Here is a 21,407-nt window from a genome sequence, read left to right as displayed (position 1 = left end):
AGGATTCCATGCATTATTTATTTATTCATTTATTAATGTGTTAAGATTTTTCAGCATGCAAAACGATAATATTTATTCACCGATCTTAGATTTCTCTGAGCCCCAAATCTGGATGACTTGAGCCCTATGTTGTTGATGTTTGAGGACAACACTATACATTTTCTAAACACCAGCAAGCAAACTTATTTCCCTTACATATTCTAATTCTGAAAATTGTTTTGACACTGCTGTAATAGTGATATTCTGTGTGTTTTCACCTCCAACGCCTGAAAAGCTGTTGACTTTTTATCTCCTGCTGTTGGAGGCACTAAAATATACTCAATGTTAATGATGTGCTAAGATGAACCAAATCAATTAGAGTGTATAAAAGATAGAACCACGATTGAAAAGACCAGTAGACTCTACATTATCCTCGGTTTTGTGACAGTTTGGGGATGAACAAGAAGTTCAGAGACAAGGGGCTAGATTCACTAACCGAACTTTCCGCGTCCGATTGCTAGCAGGCCAACAAATTCACAAGAGGCCTGCATGCAAATGGGGAAATTGTTGGAACGCCCTCCACCGACCGCACGGATCGCTGGAGAGCAAACCTTGAGCATGTGCAGACCATCTTCCTTGACTGCAGATGGTCTGCGCATGCACCAGACCTCCATGCTTGGCAAAGCGGAAAACTTTTTTTTTTTCCTATTTTTTTCTTTGCAAACCCATGGTTTTAACCCGCTTTAAGCCTGCAGGTTAAAACCACGGACTTGCACTGTGGGGAAGGGCAGGAAAGTCGGGGTGGAAAGAGAGATTTGGGGTAAGAGCAGGAGATGGGGCAGAGAGCAGATCATGGCAGGCAGTAGATTGGGGCTGAGAGCAGAGAAGCAGGGCAGAGAGCAGGGCGGCAAAAGATAGGGTAGTCGGAAAGGACCTGAGCGACTGGTCCTCAGCAGTCACTTATTTTTGGATCGGTCAGCCCAGTTGGTGTCCATATTTTTTTTTTTTTTTTTTGTGAATTGCATCCCTGCCTGCTTTGCACGCTGTTCCCTTCATTTGCATGCACGGATCGGAATCGGATCAGAGGAGAGGTTAGTGAATCGAGTCGGAGGGAAATCGGGGTCGCAAAGGGGTCGCAAACTGATCGGCACACGATCGGTTTGCTTAGTGAATCTAGCCCAACATTTTATATTGCATGTGCCTAAGTCCTCCTGCCACCCCAAAACATCCCCCAGCAGGAGGGATGCCCAGTTCCTCCTGCCAGAAATACCCCCCCGAGACCCCAACACCTCGCCCCTCCCCCTAAGCACACCCGGACTCCATGTAGAATTCCTATGATCATTGAAGCGGCATTGGAGCATTTAGTGCCCTGGGCCGCAGTAGAAATTTCTACCCCTGCTTAGTAAAAGAAGGCCTAAAATTGCCATTTACACGTGTGGTCTGTCTAAACATGTAAATGCGGCTATTTATACTTAATGCTTCTAAAACAGCCTCTTTGCTTTAATTTTATTATTATTGTTTGTAAACCAGCTGAATGCTTGAGTGCAGCTTCCATCCCTCTTCCCTCCAGGCTAGACACACACAGAAACAACCTGTGGTATAGTAAGGGGAGGAACGGGGGTGGGGTGGGGGGGTGGGGTGGGCAGTCCACCCCGGGCACCAGCACTCCTCCTTCTCTCCAGCACCACTCCTCTTTCCATTCCTCCCCTGTCACACAGCTTCAAATCATTCAAAACACAGCTGTCAAGATCATTTGTGGCGCAAAAAAATATGATCACGTCTCACCCCTTTTCTTTAATGTGCATTGGCTTCCGGTGGAACATAGAATCAGTTATAAAATCTTACTTCTAACATTCAATACAAAATCAAACAATCAACCAGATTTCATCAACAGGCTTCTAATTCCTTATGACTCATTAAAATCTCTCCGGTCAATATCTCAGAATCTCCTAATTAGTCCTTCATTGAAATCAATTAATACGTTGCGCTCCAAAAACTTTGCTGTTACCGCCCCTACTCTGTGGAATTCACTACCTAACCACTTACGTAGTGAGTCCGATTTAAAACAATTTAAAACGCAGTTAAAAACGTTCTTGTTCCAAGACGCCTTTGGATAACAACTGTCCTTTTAAGGACAAAACTAAAAGAAAATTGTTACCATCCCATTCCTACTGTTTTTTCCCTTTTATGCTACACCTTTTCTATAATAATTGTAGTTCTTCCCCACTACCCTATTGTTTGAAGTAGGTCCGTACAGTTTATCAGTGTTTTTACTTAGATTTTGATGTTATGTAGTACCCCAAATTTTTACGTGTTTTTATGTAATTTTATATTGTAAACCGCTTAGAAACCTGAATAAGCGGTTTAAAAAATCTTTTAATAAACTTGAACCTTGAAACCCCTACCCTACCCCCGTGCCTCTAGTTGTTCACCGCCGTGACAACTTCAACGGGCTCCTCGTGACTGCGTCAGCTTCCACTGATGTCACTTCCAGGTGCCATGCATAGGAAATGACGTCAGGGGGAGAGCCAACGCGGTCACGAGGAACACGTTGGAGTTGCGACACCCCCCTCCTCCTCTCTGCCCCTGCGGCCTCTTCCCAATCCTCCCCAGCTGCACGTGCGCCACCCCTTCCCTTCCCCCGTACCTCTTGTTGTTCACCGCCACGAGTAACAACTTCAGCATTATTTATTTATTCAATTTTCTGTACCATTCTCCCATTGGAGCTCAGAAGGGTTTACATGAATTTATTCAGGTACTCGAGCATTTTTCCCTCTCTGTCCTGGCGAGCTCGCACTCTATCTAATGTACCTGGGGCAACGGGGGTGGGGGTGGGGATTAAGTGACTTGCCCAGGGTCTCAAGGGACAGCGTGGGTTTGAACCCACAACCTCAGGGTACCGAGGCTGTAGCTTTAACCACTGCGCCACAAACTCGCGACTGTGGCGGCTCCCGCTGCTATCACTTCTGGGTGCTGCGCCTAGGAGGTGATGTCAGAGGGAGAGGCCGCGGTCGTGAGGAGCACGTTGTTGTTGATCGCGAGGGGGGGTGAACAACTAGAAGTAACAGGGGAAGGGGAGCAGTGACAAGGAAGGGGGAGGGGCACCACTGCCCCCGGTGCCTTTCGCCCTCGCTATGCCACTGGAAACAGCACAGATACACACACGCATGTACACGTGACTACATAGGATTGGAAGGAATATCTTGAGCCATGTTCGGCATTCTTTCTCCACTTGCTTAAACATAGGAAGTGATTATGTTTTCATCAAAGCCTGCTGATCCACACATTTCCAGGTGTCCTCCAGGCACAGCCCCGAGATTAGTTGTGACGCAGCTTAAAAAATACTCTGTCACAGCCCCTTCCCTATGGAATGCTCTACCGTCAGATATCAGACTTGAAGAATCCCTTGGCAAATTCAGACTAGATGAAGGGAGAGTGTGGCGCAGTGGTTAAAGCTACAGCCTCAGCACACTGAGGTTGTGGGTTCAAACCCACACTGCTCCTTGTGACCTGGGCAAGTCACTTAATCCCCCATTGCCCCAGGTACATTAGACAGATTGTGAGCCCACCAGGACAGACATGGAAAAATACTTGAGTACCTGAATAAATTCATGTAAACCCTTCTGAGCTTCCCTGGGAAAACGGTATAGAAAGTTCAATAAATAAGTAGTGTGAAAAGTTTCAGCCTCTGCTAACCAGAGGTGGTATTGTGATGTCATAATGCCTCATTCCACCAATGCCTAACCTCATCAGTGATGTCACAATGGCTTCATTGTCCTATACTTGGCTGACTTTTACTACAGTGGTTAAAGCTACAGCCTCAGCACCCTGAGGTTGTGGGTTCAAACCCCCACTGCTCCTTGTGACCCTGGGCAAATCACTTAATCCCTTCATTGCCCCAGACACGTTAGATAGATTGTGAGCTCGCCAGGACAGAGAGGGAAAACTGCTTGAGTACCTGAATAAATGCATGTAAACCTTTCTGAGCTCCCCTGGGAGAACAATAAATAAATAAAATTAAAGACCTTCCTATTTAGGGATGCCTACCAGCTATGAAAACAAAACGGGAAGTCCCATCAACAATCCTGGCCAGAGTAATAACCACTTTTAAGAAGCGCTATACCACTCCCTATTGTTATCCCTGCCCCTTTTTACTCCCTTTTAATTTATTTTATCTCGATGTACTTTACTTATCCTTTCCCACGGGCTCCTTTGTTACCATAATGTCTTTGTCTGATCTGTCCTTGATATTTTAACTATGAATGCCTTTCCTTTCTTTTTAAAGTTTAGTATTGTAAACTGTCTATGTAACCTTTGATAGACGGTATATCAAATATGTAATAAAATTGGAAACCACATTCTTTTAGATTAAAAATCTGATTTGGGTCAATTCAGCCCATGCTGGGGGGGGGGGGGGTAATTCTATAAAGTGGGTTGAAACATGTATGCCCCAAATATGCACATAAATGATTAGAATGACTGGATATATGCATATAGGTGTGCACTTGCATGCTTAAATGCCAAAATTCTGCATAAGTACTATTCTATAAATATGCACATATTTTATACAGCACATGTTTGACAGATGGTGAACCCCTAGGAATAGTCTGGGTGGAGAACAAAAGGACATAAGAATAGTCTTACTGGGTCATACCAACAGTCCATCATGCCCACTAGCCCGTTCTCACGGTGGCCAATCCAGGTCACTAGTACCTGGCCAAAACCCAGAGAGTAGCAACATTCCATTATCTCAGAGTAAGCAAGATTCTAGAATCCCAAAGAGTAGCAACATTCCATGCTACCGATCCAGGACAAGCAATGGCTTCCCCCATGTCTTTCTCAATAACAGACTATGGACTTTTCCTCCAGGAAATTGTCCAAACCTTTCTTAAAACCAGCTACGCTATCCACTCTTACCACAACCTCTGGCAATGCGTTCCAGAGCTTAACTATTCTCTGAATGAAAAAAATATTTCCTCCTATTGATTTTAAAAGTATTTCCCCTAGTCTTTGTAATTTTTGACAGAGTGAAAAATTGATCCACTTGTATCCGTTCTACTCCACTCAGGATTTTGTAGACTGGAGTGTAGACGGGACTCATACTTAAGCACATAGCATCAAATTCTATAAATTAGCAATGAGGCATGAAGACTTACATCAGCTTGTGCCTAAATTAAATTATACAATGCAATGAAAGGATAATCTTATAAGATCGTTCCTTAAAAACTCTCCCTAGAATCTTAAATTTTCATGGGCCCTCAGAGATGTCACCATTATACTCAATAAGTTTCATAGTATATGGCTTTATATATCAAGTCCTCATCGGGTCCGATATGTATCGAGTGCTATAAATAGAATAAGTGAAGTGAACCAACATTGCTCAAAGATGTTTTGAATATTAAAAGACTTAGCTTGAGTTTAAGTGGTCAGATTCACAGGGACTAATCAGCCAACATGTTTCACCCGGGGGGGGGGGGGGGGTTCAAGGCTATTTATCCCTTCGTACGGCTCTTGTCCATATATTGATCACTTGGTGCATATACCAAAATGTATATATGCCATATACTATGAAACTTATTGAATATAATGGTGACATCTCTGAGGACCCATGAAAATTTAAGATTCTAGGGAGAGTTTTTAAGGGATGATCTTATAAGATTATCCTTACATTGCATTGTAAGAATTATCACTCTTTCAGTAATACCATTGAATAAGCACACTGTTGGAGATTTTTTATAAATTAAATTATAGGCATATAAGTTACCAGGTACACTAGTATTCTATAAAAGAAAATACTGAACACGCCTATTACCCTTCATAGAATAGGTGCCACAGAAGTGCACTGTTATAGAATTGTCCTTACTATGTCATTTTGATTGTAATGTACAATTTCATTGTTTAAGAAAAAAAAAATGTCTTTGGAAGAAGCTAACACAAAGTACATGTTGACATTATATTTTTAGTTTTACCAGAGTTTTGCTCATTCCCCTGCTGTATTTGTAGGATAATAAAGTTGACCTTTTTTTCATCTTTGAGATGTGGTGGCACATTCACTCCTTGGAGCACTTCCACTGTCATTGTTGGTAGCCATGCCCAGGCTGGATCTGTTCCTAGCTCTTCATTCTCGTTTGTTGTCATCCATGTGAGAGTTGTTGCCCATCACTTCAGTCTGTTCTACCTTCTGCTGCTTTATTTCTCCTAAGCACACCAGTGAAACTCTATCTGTTGCCTTAGAACTCGGGTACACGACTTCCGAGGTCATCCTAAGAAACAGCTACATGAATCCACGTCAGCTAGAGTAAATCAACGGTACTGCTATGATATGTCAAGACAAGACTAATGAGATATAACACATCCTGACTGAACTGAAAGATGATACAATTCACTACTGGCTGGCCTGTAATTACCGTATTTTCACGCATATAACGCGCGTATTATACGTGGTTTTTACAAACCGCGCATAACCTTACGCGTTATACGCGTGAGTGCGTTGTACAAAATTATTTTTACATAGTTTCCCCCCCCCCGACGCCCGATTTATCACCCGGAAGGAGCGCTCGTACTCCCACCCCAAAGGACCGCTCGCACCCCCACCCGAAGGACCGCTCGCACCCCCACAGCCTCCCCCCCTCCCCCATGGAGAAGCTGTCTACCTTGTTTCCGGATGCCAGCCCAGCTGCTTCCTCTGCCGGCGGTCCTGCCCCTTCTCAGAGCCCTGTGCTGCGCTGCTTCCTCTTCAGGCGGTCCCGCCCTTTCTCTGACGTCAGAGAAAGGGCGGGACTGCCGGAAGAGGAAGCAGCGCAGCAGGGCTCAGAGAAGGGGCGGGACCGCCGGCAGAGGAAACAGCTGGGCTCGCTGGCACCCGGAAACAAGGTAGACAGCTTCTCCATGGGGGAGGGGGGGAGGCTGTGGGGGTGCGAGCGGTCCTTCGGGTGGGGGTGCGAGCGGTCCTTCGGGGTGGGAGTGCGAGCGCTCCTTCGGGGTGGGGGTGCGAGCGGTCCTGCGGGGGGGTGAATCGGACGTTGGGGGGGCATCAGGCTTTCAGGGTAGGGACAGGACTTCAAGGGGGAAAGGAGAGTCGGGGCGGGCGTAAAGAGAGTCGGGGTCTCCAGAGGAGAGTCGGGGCGGGCGAAAGGAGAGTTGGGCAGCATGCGCGGTATACGGGTGTGCGCGGTATATAAAAATTTCTGTACATAAATTTGTGTTTTCCGCGCGCTATACCCGTGTGCGCGTTTTACACGGGTGCGCGTTATCTACGTGAAAATACGGTAAGTGCTAAGTGTCATGAGCATGGTGTCTGTTTTGTAATGCAAGTGTTTTCCATGACAGTAGAATAACCAAAATATCTCATGAATGAAAATGTCAAATAACCAAAATATCTCATGAATGAAAATAGAGCTATTGCATATTGTTTTGCCCATATTTCTAATCCTCAATTCTTCTTTTTATTTGTTTTCTTACAGACTACCACTGCCCTTAATACTACTACAGCTTCTGTACTGCAATTTTCTATTGGTAAGAATTACTACCACCACTACTTATCATTTCTAGAGTGCTGCCAGACGTATAAAGCACTGTGCATTAAACATGTAAGAGACAATCCCTGCTCAAAAGAGCTTACAATCTAATCAAAATAGACAAATGGGACAAATAGGGGTTATGGAATTTCTCACAGAGGGAATGATAAAACAAACACTGGTACGTTCCAAGTGAGTAAGAGATAAGAGTTAAAAGCAGCCTCAAAAAAGTGGGCTTTTAGCCTAGATCTGAATACTGCCAGAGACGGAGCTTGATGTGCCGACTCAGGCAGTCTGTTCCAGGCATACAGTGCAGCAAGATAGAAGGGACGGAGTCTGGAGTTAACAGTAGAGGAGAAGGGTACAGATAAGAGACACTCACCCGATGAACGGAGTTCCTAGGGAGCGATAAGAGAGGGGAGATACTGAGTTGCTGCAGAGTGAATGCACTTGTAAGCCAATAAGAGGAGTTTGAATTGTATGTGGAAATGGATAGGGAGCTAGTGAAGTGACCTGGGGAGAGGGGTAATGTGAGCATAGCAACATTGGCGGAATATAAGTTGTGCAGCAGAATTTTGAACGGATTGAAGGGGAGAGAGATGGTTTAGTGGAAGACCTGTGAGAAGCAAGTTGCAGTAATCTAGTCGTTTATGCACATTGAAGTCAACTTCAGAATTTCAAACACGATAAGAAACAAATCCCATGTGACTATGCCTTGAAGTGTGCATTTTGATCATTATCAGATCGTGATATGTCTTCCTATTCATGAAATTTCTGATGTTATATGTCATGATTTTTCAATTGCGATACTCTGATGACACAAAGTTTATTATTATTTTTTTAAGTTTCAAGTTTATTTATTTACTATCCCGCCCACTGGGGATCCTTCTAGGTTTGTTTGTTTATTTCTCACCTGCCCTTATCCAAGGCGAATTACATATTAACATACAAAATAAAAACATTTACATTTATCGTACAAAACACTTCAGAGACACACTATAACAAATTACATACTTACATATCAAATCAAATTACATAAAACATACACGTCGCATCAACGACAAATTTCAATTTAAGGTGGCTTACAATCTAAAAATATTTGCATTAAAAGACAAATTTTGACATAGACATGATTAGGAAGGGGAGGAACTATAATAAAATTCAGAAAGTGGGTGGAATAATACAATACAAAGCACAGTAGGGCCCTTTTATTAAAGAGTGTAATGCCTTAAACGTGTGATTAGTGTATGAAAACAGGCTACTGCACAAACACATTTTGCGGTATTTGTTCTGTTTCCATATTCTAAACCTCTTGAATTTTCAAAAATAATTTGGAGAGGGGACTTGGCATGGGTGGAGAATGGGCAGGGACATGTTAGCCAGCTAGGACATTATACATAAATAGGAGGCAGTAAGGCCCAAATTCTCTAAACGGTGCTGTAAATTAGGCACTGGTAGGTGCCCTAGTGCAATTATTCCTATTGGAATACACGGCTTTGTTTGTTTATTTCTCATCTGCCCTTTGACCCCTGATGCAAGCACATACCAAAACACAACCATGTAAGGTTGTTTTTTAAGTTCATCATCTTGAGTACACCTTATGTGATTCCAGTGGTTATCCTTTGTTCCATCATTGACTGTCTCCGCTTGTTCCTTGATCCTGGCAATTTGCAGAATCTACATCCTTCTGATATTTTGGATATTAAAAGTATTTTATAAAATTTCCCTCACCGGGGGCATTGCTCCCCTCCCTTCCCCCCAGAATGCCCTATCTTAATTGATTTAATTGGTTCAATCAGCGCAGTAAATGACTGCACCAATTAAAAACTCATTTTAAAAAAATGTAGGCACCTACAGAAATGTTGCCAGCATCACATCAAAGTAGGCGTGGTTTACGACGGAAATGACCTTAGGTGCTTCTGTAGACACGACTCACATCAAAGATAGGCTTCAGTAATGTAGGCCTTCAAAACCCTGGCCTACATTTCCATCATCGACCTTTGACGTTCGCCGCGATTCTGCAAACGGCACCATAATGTGATTGACACACAACCGGCACCATTTGCAGAATCCGGCCCTAGTTGTTTCCGTTAACTCTAGGCAGGTACCAGGCACTAATGACAACATTAGCTCACGACCTGCAAAATAAAAATGTTAAAATGTGCTACATTAAATTTGCAGTTGTGGTGCAGAAAAATCCTGCATTAAGCCACATTAACCGCAAATCTTAACGTACTTTAGTAAAAGAGTCCCAGCATCTTAATATAATATAATATAAAGCTATGGCATTTGATTATAGCCATTGTGCATAATTGCTAAGTTAGGACATTGTAATAAGAATACATGTACAATAATCTAGCTAACATCAATTGTCAAAATAAAAGTAGCTAAGGCTTAGGGCTCCTTTTACAAAGGTGCGCTAAGTGTTTTAGCGCTCACTAACCACACGCTAAACGCTAACGTGTGCATGTTAAGTCTATGGACGCGTTAGCAGTTAGCACGCACGTATATTTAGCGCATGCATCCAGGCGTAAGTACTTCAGCAACCGCAGTATGGCTGGGAACCATTGTGTCACCAAAGCTGCTGCTCAGGTTACAGCTTCTGTCTCTGTGCAGACAAAAATATTACCCAGGCAGAGGGAGTGGTTCCAAGTGTAAGCTGTCTTCTGCTTGAATCCCTCATGAAGAACGTAAGGGAACTGAGAGAGGAGGTGGCAAGACTGAGAAGCATCCATGAGAATGAAAGGTACATCAATGAAATGGTTCATGAGATGTTGAAGATTTCCAGCAGTGGGGAAGAAGAGGCTGTGCTGAGGGAAGACAGCTGGACTCAGATTACGGATCCCTGCAAGATTGGTACTGTGACTCCAACTGCCCTTGAACTGAAGAACTGGTATGCTGTCCTTGAAGTGGAGATGAGAATATCCCAGGGAGAGGAAGGACCAAAGCTTGAAATCCCCCAAATTGCTGGATCCATGATCACTAGGAGGCGTAAGGTAGTGGTGGTTGGTGATTCCCTTCTGAGGGGTACAGAAGTATCCATCTGAAGAGCAGATATGATGTCCCGGGAAGTATGCTGTCTGCCTGGTGCCAAAATCCAAGATGTTACGGAGAGATTGCCAAGACTCATCAAGCCTGATGACTATTATCCAATGCTGCTCATCAAAGTGACTTTGTGGCTCTGGGAGAGAAGGTGAAGCAGTCAGGTACACAGATGATATTCTCATCCATCCTTCTTGTTGAGGGTAAGAGTCAGGCCAGAGAAGCACTCATCCTGGAGATGAATGCGTGGCTATGTGGATGGTGTTGTCAAGAGTGATTTGGCTTCCTGGACCATGGGATGATTTTCCAAGGGCTGCTGAGCAGGGATGGTATACATCTATCAAAGAAGGGAAGAAGTGTCTTCGGTGGCAGGCTGGCTAATCTACTCAAGAGGGCTTTAAAATAGAAGTGGTGGAGCAGTGTGATCAAAGCCCCCAGGTGAGTATAAGCCCTCAGATTGTGTAAATCACTGAATACCTCTAAACCGATGGGAAAAGGGGGCAATGTCTGGAAAGCAGTATATACTAATACTCGAAGTATGGGAAACAAGATTCTGGATCTGGAAGCTGTGATGGAAGAAGATGAGTTGGATATAGTGGCAATCACAGAGACGTGGTTCACAAAGAACCACGACATGGATGTCGGATAAGATTTGCCTCTTTGTGGATGATACCAAAATCTGCAATAGAGTAGACACCCTGGATGGTGTGAATAACAAGAAGAAAGATCTAGCGAAACTCGAAGAATGATCTGAAATTTGGCAGCTAAAATTTTATGCTAAGAAATGCAAGGTCATGCATTTGGGCTGCAAAAACCCAAAAAAACAGTACAATTTAGGGGGTGAAGAACTTATGTGCATGACAGAAGAGCAGGACTTGGATGTGATTATATGTGATGATCTTAAAGTGGCCAAACAGTTTGAAAAGGTGACGGCAAAAACTAGAAGGATACTAGGGTGCATAGGAAGAGGTATGACCAGTAGGAAAAAGGAGTTATAGATGCCCCTGTATAAGACTCTGGTGAGACCTCATTTAGAATATTGTGTACAATTCTGGAGACCGCACTTTCAAAAAGATATAAAAAGGATGGATTTGGCCCAGAGGATGGCTATTAAAATGGTGTGTGGTCTTCGTCATAAGGTGTATGGGGACAGACTTAAAGATTTCAATATGTATACTTTAGAGGAAAGGCTAGAGAGGAGAGATATCATAGAGACATTTAAATACCTACGTGACGTAAATGCGCATGAATCGAGTCTCTTTAATTTGAAAGGAAGCTCTGGAATGAGAGGGCATAGGATGAAGTTAAGAGGTGATAGGCTCCAGAGTAATCTAAGGAAAGATTTTTTTACAGAAAGGGTGGTAGATGTGTGGAAAAGTGTTCCGGAAGAAGTGGTGGAGACAGAGACTGTGGCTGAGTTCACGTGGGATCTCTTAGAGAGAGGAAGAGATAGGGGTTACTGCAATTGGGCAGACTAGATGGGCCATTTGGCCTTTATCTGTCATCATGTTTCTATGTTCTATGTAACTAGATCTAGAATTCCTTCAGTTCCTATGAGCATCAGAGCATTTACCTCACTGGTCCACGGTAAGAAGCTCTTCGATGGTTTAGTAGAACCCAGCATTAGTTTTTATAAACTTAAAACCTGCTTGAAGAATTCTAGAATTGAAGAATTCTAGAAGAATTTAAGTTTTATAATTTCCTTTATATGTTGAGGTTCTCTTGATTGTAATCCACACTGAACCTAATTGGATTGAAGCGGAATATAAGAACTTGAATTGCATTGACTTAAATGACTAGAAAAATGGCATTTTCACTTTCTGTATAACCATAGGCTGCTCCTTGTAGTGACAAAGAAGCTAAAGAAACATCAGAAATGCAAAATGGAGCAAATTGAGCAGATCAGATGGGCCATGCAGTCCATCATATTCTATATTTTTGTATATATGTGTATATATATATATTTTTTCTTTTGTCTATCATGCATGGAGAAAGTATGCACCGCAGCACTCCGTGTGATCTTAAATCACTAATGCCAAAATGTACGGCATAAATACTCAATGATGACACTAATCAAAGGAATCTATGTTCAAAGTCTGAATAAATTAGAGAGATTTGCATGTCATTTCATTTACTTTGATATTAAGACTGACCTCCTGAAAATGCTCAGGGCAGGTTCTGTAGAAATGCACATAATGATAATGCATCAGCGTAGCCACACAGTTTCACAAGCAGTATCCTTGAAGTCTGTTGTGTTGGTTCAGTCTGTTTCATATTACCCTCTTCTTCTCTAATGTGGAGGACAGAGGGTGTAAGGATTGATTGTATGACATTCCGCCCCTGCTGCTCCGGGCAGTCGTGAAAAACTGTGTATTGCCGTCTTATGTTCAAGTCATTTTGTTTCATCTCCACCCCCACCCCCAGAGACTAGATCCATATTCGCTTAAACATCTGTGCACACGCAGAGAAATACACTGGAAGCCCTGCATAATTAGAAAAACTGTACATATTTCAGATTTATAAATTACAGGATTACCAAGATGCGTCCACAGCGGTTGCCAGCTGGCCGGCGTTCAGGCAGCCTGGCTGGCTTTTCTTGCCAGGCAGTCTGCAGGCATTTTTCAAGGCTGGCAACGTGCATGAGGAGGGGGGGGGTTAATAAATAAGGCGAATGTTAGTACAGAATCAAAACAGTTTCAGGTCACTTTAATTATTTACTTCCTTTCATAAAAAAAACTCTTTTTGAACTGCTTCTGTTGCTGCCTGTTAGTTGTATTATATATTAAAAATAACCAAAACAACAACCAGTGTAGCAGCGCAGTTGGATAGGAGGTAGAAGCAGATTGCCAATTTTCCTTCTTCAACTCTTTCCCATGTTTCCAAGTTTATTTATCATTTGATATATCATCCATCAAACAATAGCTAAACGGTTTACAATAGGAACAATACAAGAAAAATATGGTAAAGTAAAAAAAAGGAAATTAAAAACAATATCTAATATAATAAAGCCCTAAGCGCTCATGTGCACTCCCACCTGCGTGCTCCTGTTTTCCGTGCGCTGTAGGGACCCGCAGGTAGGAGTGCACATGTGCGCGGCGACGCAGAGCCTGTCGGCTGTGGCAGCTCTTGCTGTCTGAAGGATGTGAACTGGCCAGGGGGCTGGAACGGACTTTAATTCCTGTCTCCCAGGCTTCTCCTTCTGCTTCAGCTGGGCCCGCATAAAAAAAACCAAAACCCCCCAGAGCTCGCTTCGGGTCCGGCAAGGGCTGCGGGTCCTGAAACCTTCCGATTCAAGCAGCGTCTGCAGCACTCTACACATGCTGCTTCGGGGCCTTCTACTGTCCTGATTTGCTGGGCAGTAGAAGGCCCCGAAGCAGCGTGTGTAGAGTGCTGCAGACGCTGCTGAAATCGGAAGGTTTGTCGGGATCGCGGGAAGGAAGGGGGGAGGGCAGTAAGGGACTAAGGGAGCCGGCCAGACTGCGGGAAGGGAAAGGGGGGGGGTAGGGGAAACGCTGCACAGGGAAGTAGTGTGGGGGGAGGGAAATGGAGGGAGAGGGAATGCTGCTGTGGCTGCTGCACAGGGAAGTGGTGGGAGAGAAATGCTGCTGCATAGGAGGCAGGGAGAGAGACAGATAGATAGAAAGAAAAGAAGAAAGACACAGGGGCAGGGAGAGACACAGAAAGACAGACAGACAAAGGGGGCCAGGGAGATAGACAGACAGCGGGAGGGAGAGAGAGACAGAAATAAAGACACACAGACATATATTCTAGCACCTGTTAATGTAACGGGCTAAAATACTAGTTAGGTATAATATAATAAAAATGGTGTTAAAAACAGACATGAACAGATAGGGTCAAGGGAGAGAACACTGGGGAATGGAGAGTCATGAAAGGAAGGGGGGGACGGTGCGTTTCTTAGGAAGCATTTGTAGTTCTCAGCTAAAGTGCTCGTCCGTATTTGAGGAGGAAGTGAGATCTCAGATTCACGTCCCTTGTAGTGAATGACTGTCCTGACCTCTGCTCTTACCACCACGCCTTTCTTCCAACGGGCTGGGTGCATATGAAACGTTTAGGGGGGGGATCAATATTCGGCATGCATTAGTGGGCAAGAGAAGATCAGGCCTGCTTAAGCCATGCTGAGTAGGCTGGCCGTGGATATTCAGTGGCTCTTAATTGGGCATAAGAATTACCATACTGGGACAGATCGAAGGTCCATCAAGCTCAGTACCCTGTTTCCAACAGTTGCCAACCCAGGTCAAAAGTACCTAGTAATAAAACAGATTTTATGCTGCATATACTAGGAATAAGCAGCGGATTTCCCCAAGCCATCTCAATAATGGCCGATGTTGTAGGAAATTATTCAAATTTTTTTAAACCCTGCTAAGCGAATGATCCATCCAGTCTGCCCAACCACACATGCTCAAATTAATTATTTAGTTTAAATGGTCCTTTTTCTTAGATATTTCTGGGCTAGAAACCCAGAGCCCTGCCCGGTGGTGTGCTTAGGTTCCATCAAAGCTCCCTCTAGCCCATCTTAACCATCCCAGCCATCGAAGCCCTCCCCAGCCCGTCCTCAACTGAATGTCCATATATGGGATACAGACCGTGCAAGCCTGCCCAGTACTGGCCTTAGTTCCTTCATTGTATACCTACTATTTTCTGATCAGAGATCCTCTGTGTTCATCACATGCTTGTTTGAACTCTGTCGCCATTTTCTTCTCCACCACCTCCCTCGGGAGCGCAGTGAATTCCAGAGTTTAACTACACGTTGTGTGAAGAAATATTTTATCTGGTCTGTTTTAAATCTACTACTTAGTAGCTTCATCGCATGCCACCTAGTACTAGGCCGGACCATAAGCATATATGGTCCAGGTTGGAGCACTGATATATAGAAGATATTTGTGCATGTATAACACTATTGAGAAATATTCATCTGGACATTTAAATAAGTCAGGCCATTGAAGATCATACTACCTAGTACTAGGCCAGCATTGAATATTAGGGTTTTTTTAACACCAGCTAGTGCAGATTAACTAACCATGCCTTACAAGGGGATGCTATAAGGTTCTCAGCCCAGCCAAGAAGGGAATGATGTGGAGCCACGAAACCTCCTGGCCAATTAACTTATGCTGAATATAAAACAGTTGATTTGTTTTAAAGAGGAAGTCATTGTACTTCTTATGCATTCCAGAATCGTCATTGTTCTTACAGTTTAAATCTGGTTAGCATTCTTCCTATTTTTATTTTTTGGAATATCTGTTCATGATTCAAGTTCTCTTTGTTTAATGGCACAAATAACTCTTGAGCATGCAGTTGCAGAAATAAACTAATCTTTTAACAGTGTAAGTCAATAAAACACGCAGAAGGTATGGATTACTTTGTTCAGAATATTTAGGTTTTCTGTCACCGGGAATGTGTGTTTATAGTATAGGGTGACCCAAGTCATTTATTTTGCCCTCCCTTGGGAAATCTACATTGGATCATACGGCAGTGCTGTGATATATTATTTTTATATTATTATAGACTCGCAAAGCATGCATGCATTTCATGTTGATCCTAAGTAACAGATCACAAAGAGATTCATCTTTTATTTTATAAATCTTTATTGATTTTTAAACTAAAAACAGTGCCAAACAAATAAAGAACAGTAGGTATTACATACAATGCACTATTATCTGTACAGGCAACTTATATATCATTCAGGATTTTCAAATTTCATATATTAAATAATAATAATACATTTTAACATAATATATGATTTAAATAAGTAATAAAGTTACCTAAATGTCACCATCAGTATTTATTTCCCTCCCTTCCATCCTCCTCCCCCATGGATGTGTATAGGAAATGAATAAAAGAAATATTATCATACCTCCATAAATTTAGTCAATGGGCTCCAAACTTTATTAAATACACCACTAAATCCCCTACATTCTGCATTAATTCTTTCATATTTGTATGTAGTGCAATTCACCCACTAAAAAGTGTAACTTATTCTGTCATGATTTTTCCAATTACTCGTGATCAATTGCATGGCTATGCCCGTCATGATCTTAAAAAGACGGCTCTTATATTTATCTAAAGTGGGTTTCACATGTAGTATCGTTCCACATATTATAGCTTCATATGATAGTGGAACATTTGAGTCCAGAACAAGATTTATTTGTCCCCATATTGACTTCCAAAATATAAATATAAAAGGACAAAAATATATCAGATGATACAAAGTTCCTATATCAATATGACAGTGCCAAAGAGATTCATAATCAATCAAGGAACTTTAAAATATGGAAAGGCAGTGAAACTGGCACCAGGTCAGCAGAGAGCTATGATTATTACATAGTAACATTTATGGGTCTTTTTACTAAGGCGCGCTAACTGATTTAGCGTGCCCTAAATGCTAAATCGTCCATTATATTCTATGGAGGTGTTAGCATTTAGCGTGCACTAAATCGCGCCCTAAATCACACGCTAAATTGCGCTAAATTGGTTAGAGCGCCTTAGTAAAATAGCAAATGACGGCAGATAATGACTTGAATGGTCCATCCAGTCTGTCCAAACATACACTTTCTATCATTTAATTTATATATCCTGCGTTTATAATTTTTTTTCCCAATTTTCTTACTCCTAATAGGATCGGGCACATGCCGTTTCAGCTACTCAGATCCCAGCATCGTTGTCTCTTATGCTAAGAATAATACATCCGAATGGTTCCAACTGGAGAAAATGAGGTTTGCAATATTTGTGAGATTTTTCATGCTACAGGCTGTCAGGTCTTACTTCTACTTCTAAAACTCAAGTTCATGTCTTTTTTTTCATATGTTGGCTAAATTATTTTGTATATATTTTTTTTTAAGATATCACTTATTTTGGGAGTAAATACTTTTATTGATCTCACATTAACAGGAAAAAAATGAACATTATTATATCACAGATGGATCACAAAAGAGCAGCAAACGTTTAAAAAAAACTTATGCATTTTGACTTTCAACCTTTCCTATGTGAACATCAGCAAGCTAATTCCTTCCCATTTCCTCTACCCATTCCTTAATACTCCTCTCTTCACCAATTGTGGAATGTGGAATGAATTCAGGTTTGAAAGGGTACTTTACCTAACATTCAACCATTTCTTATACTGTATATCTAAAGACAAGGCTCCAGTCTGCTCATGAATAACTTTACTTGGTTCGAAAGGGTTTTTATACTCTATGGAAATTAAGAACTATCAGAGCATATTTTGATAATAACATCTTTCGTTTGTTGGTTCAATCACTTGTCCTATTGTAATATTATCCATTTTGTAGGTACAGTGGTGCCTCGCATAACGAACGCCTCGCACAGCGAACGCTGCGCACAACGAACTTTATGTCTTGATTCGTACAACGAACTTCGTTTCACACAACGAAGTCGCCCGAGCTGCATCCTTCCGCGCAGGCACTGCGCTTAACTGCCCTCTCTCCGCCTGGCTCCCTCTTGCCCCCCCCGACTCCCCGACACGATCGGGGCAAGAGGGAGCCCAAGCCCTCTTGCCCCCCCGACTCCCCGACACGATCGGGGCAAGAGGGAGCCCAAGCCCTCTTGCCCCCCCGACTCCCCGACACGATCGGGGCAAGAGGGAGCTCAAGCCCTCTTGCCCCCCCGACTCCCCGACACGATCGGGGCAAGAGGGAGCCCAAGCCCTCTTGCCCCCCCGACTCCCCGACACGATCGGGGCAAGAGGGAGCTCAAGCCCTCTTGCCCCCCCGACTCCCCGACACGATCGGGGCAAGAGGGAGCCCAAGCCCTCTTGCCCCCCCGACTCCCCGACACGATCGGGCCAGGAGGGAGCTCAAGTCCTCCTGGCCACGGCGACCCCCTAACCCCACCCTGCACTACATTACGGGCAGGAGGGATCCCAGGCCCTCCTGCCCTCGACGCAAACCCCCCCTCCCCCCAACGACCGCCCCCCCCAAGAACCTCCGACCGCCCCCCAGCCGACCCGCGACCCCCCTGGCCGACCCCCACGACACCCCCAACCCCCTTCCCCGTACCTTTCTGTAGTTGGCCGGACAGACGGGAGCCAAACCCGCCTGTCCGGCAGGCAGCCAACGACGGAATGAGGCCGGATTGGCCCATCCGTCCCAAAGCTCCGCCTACTGGTGGGGCCTAAGGCGCCTGGGCCAATCAGAATAGGCCCGGGAGCCTTAGGTCCCTCCTGGGGGCGGGGCCTGAGGCACATGGGCCCAACCCGACCATGTGCCTCAGGCCCTGCCCCCAGGAGGGACCTAAGGCTCCCGGGCCTATTCTGATTGGCCCAGGCGCCTTAGGCCCCACCAGTAGGCGGAGCTTTGGGACGGATGGGCCAATCCGGCCTCATTCCGTCGTTGGCTGCCTGCCGGACAGGCGGGTTTGGCTCCCGTCTGTCCGGCCAACTACAGAAAGGTACGGGGAAGGGGGTTGGGGGTGTCGTGGGGGTCGGCCAGGGGGGTCGCGGGTCGGCTGGGGGGCGGTCGGAGGTTCTTGGGGGGGGGCGGTCGTTGGGGGGAGGGGGGGTTTGCGTCGAGGGCAGGAGGGCCTGGGATCCCTCCTGCCCGTAATGTAGTGCAGGGTGGGGTTAGGGGGTCGCCGTGGCCAGGAGGACTTGGGCTCCCTCCTGGCCCGATCGTGTCGGGGAGTCGGGGGGGGCAAGAGGGCTTGGGCTCCCTCTTGCCCCGATCGTGGCGGGGAGTCGGGGGGGCAAGAGGGCTTGGGCTCCCTCTTGCCCCGATCGTGTCGGGGAGTCGGGGGGGCAAGAGGGCTTGGGCTCCCTCTTGCCCCGATCGTGTCGGGGAGTCGGGGGGCAAGAGGGCTTGGGCTCCCTCTTGCCCCGATCGTGTCGGGGAGTCGGGGGGCAAGAGGGCTTGGGCTCCCTCTTGCCCCGATCGTGTCGGGGAGTCGGGGGGGCAAGAGGGCTTGGGCTCCCTCTTGCCCCGATCGTGTCGGGGAGTCGGGGGGCAAGAGGGCTTGGGCTCCCTCTTGCCCCGATCGTGTCGGGGAGTCGGGGGGGCAAGAGGGCTTGAGCTCCCTCTTGCCCCGATCGTGTCGGGGGTGCCAGGGACCACACGGAGTCACCCACCGTACCACCCGATTCGGGTAAGCGCAGGTATCGGTGGGTGGCTTATTTGCGGGGGGGGTGCCTTATTTTACATTTTTTTCTAAAAAGGGGGGGCTGTCTTATTTGATGGCCCTGCCTTATCATCGGGGAAACACGGTAGAAAAAAAAAAAAAATGAACAGTTAAGTCCCAGTTTTTGCCGCTGAGACTCTGCCCTCTCTCACTGTAAAATTAGACTCTACTTAGTCTGTCTTTAAATTTAAAAAATGTGTGTTGTTTTAAAAAACAATTATGTTTTTAGATGTATCTAAATAAAAATAATAACCAAAAATTTATCTTTTTTTTATGTCATCTTAGCATATTTTATGCTGCAGAACGAATTATTTTTTTTTACATGTATTCTTATGGGAAAACGCGTTTCACATAACGAACGTTTCGCATAACAAACTTGCTCCTGGAACCAATTAAGTTCGTTGTGTGAGGCACCACTGTACTCTGAAAAACCTTCATAAACTACACATAATTCAGAATGGAGCAGTTAGATTTAAAGAAGTATGACCATGTTTCTGATTTTTATTGTCAACTGCATTGGCTTCCAGTTGAGGCACAGGTTAAATTTAAGCTGGGCTGTATTTGTTTTATAGTATACTTTGTTCAGAATATTTAGATTTTCTGTCACTGGGAATGTGTGTTTTATAGTATAGGGTGACCCAAGTCATTTATTTTGCCCTCCCTTGGGAAATCTACATTGGATCACACGGCAGTGCTGTGATATATTATTTTTATATTATTCTAGACTCGCTAATAGGCTCAATTCCTGAGTATCTTATGGAGTCTTTTATTATCACAAATTCTAAACAACCTAAGAAAACTCATTCATTGTTTTCTTTCCCTTCTGTAAATACAAGAAATTTCAGGAACGACTATTATCTAGGGATTTAACTTATATATTTACACTCCCAACTTCATATCAACAATTTCGACGTGCCTTAACACTTTGGAAGTTAGAAATCGGATGTCAATTCATTTGTATTACTAGTCTTTGTGAATCGCATAGAACTTAATGGTATTTGCGGTGTCCAAGTGAGTTTTATGTTATGGCTTTGACAAGTTCAAGCCAATTAGAGTGTTCAGTTTTTTGTACTCCATTTCCTTAAAAGTAGGCACCTATCCTCAAGGAGAAGTTACTTAAAAAAATGCCCCCAGCTTTCAGGGGATTCAGTGAATCCCCAGCTCGAAAGCCCTGCTTTTTTAAATTTTGTTTTACTTTTTGCTTGATGCAGTTTAATTTGTTGAGTAGGCAGCTTTCTCAACCAGTCAAACGAGTAGAAATTTGCTGCCAAAACACAAGCCTAGTAAGTCTGTGCGTAAATCCAGGCATTTAAACAAATTAGGAATATACACATTTCTGGTACTATAGAATGCATTGATATATAAAAGCTTTTCAAAAACTGTTCTTTGAAATCTTAGGGGTCCTTTTACTAAGGCGCGCTAGCCCATTTAGCGTGGGCTAAATGCTAACGTATCCATTATATTCTATGGACGCGTTAGCATTGAGCTTGCGCTGAATTGGCTTGCGCGTCTTAGTGTTTTTAGGAGGTTGACTAAATCAATAGGGTAGTACTGTACAGAGCGTATATGTGGTAAGTGTTAAATAGCTAAAGAAAGAACAAACCAGGGGAAAACAAAAGCACAACACAAATACAGAGCAACCAAAGTGGAACGGTCCAGATCAGAATGATGTGCACTAAAAAAGTGTCCTCCGACTCATCTGATAATGTGAAGATCTTTATTCCT

At 44.1% G+C, this 21,407-nt stretch overlaps 1 protein-coding gene across 1 annotated transcript in view; it reads left to right on the top strand.

Annotated features, from left to right (window-relative positions):
* The window catches only part of RELN (reelin), a 534,390-nt gene that overhangs the window by 209,378 nt on the left and 303,605 nt on the right, over positions 1-21,407 (top strand). The window contains exons 8-9 of the mRNA XM_033958706.1: positions 7,443-7,494; positions 17,173-17,269. Coding sequence (XP_033814597.1) covers positions 7,443-7,494; positions 17,173-17,269 — 149 coding nt within the window. The remainder of the gene's footprint in view (positions 1-7,442; positions 7,495-17,172; positions 17,270-21,407) is intronic.

Source organism: Geotrypetes seraphini, chromosome 9, assembly GCF_902459505.1.
Source record: "Geotrypetes seraphini chromosome 9, aGeoSer1.1, whole genome shotgun sequence".
NCBI classification, from domain to species: domain Eukaryota; kingdom Metazoa; phylum Chordata; class Amphibia; order Gymnophiona; family Dermophiidae; genus Geotrypetes; species Geotrypetes seraphini.
This window is presented reverse-complemented; position numbering and strand designations above follow the sequence as displayed.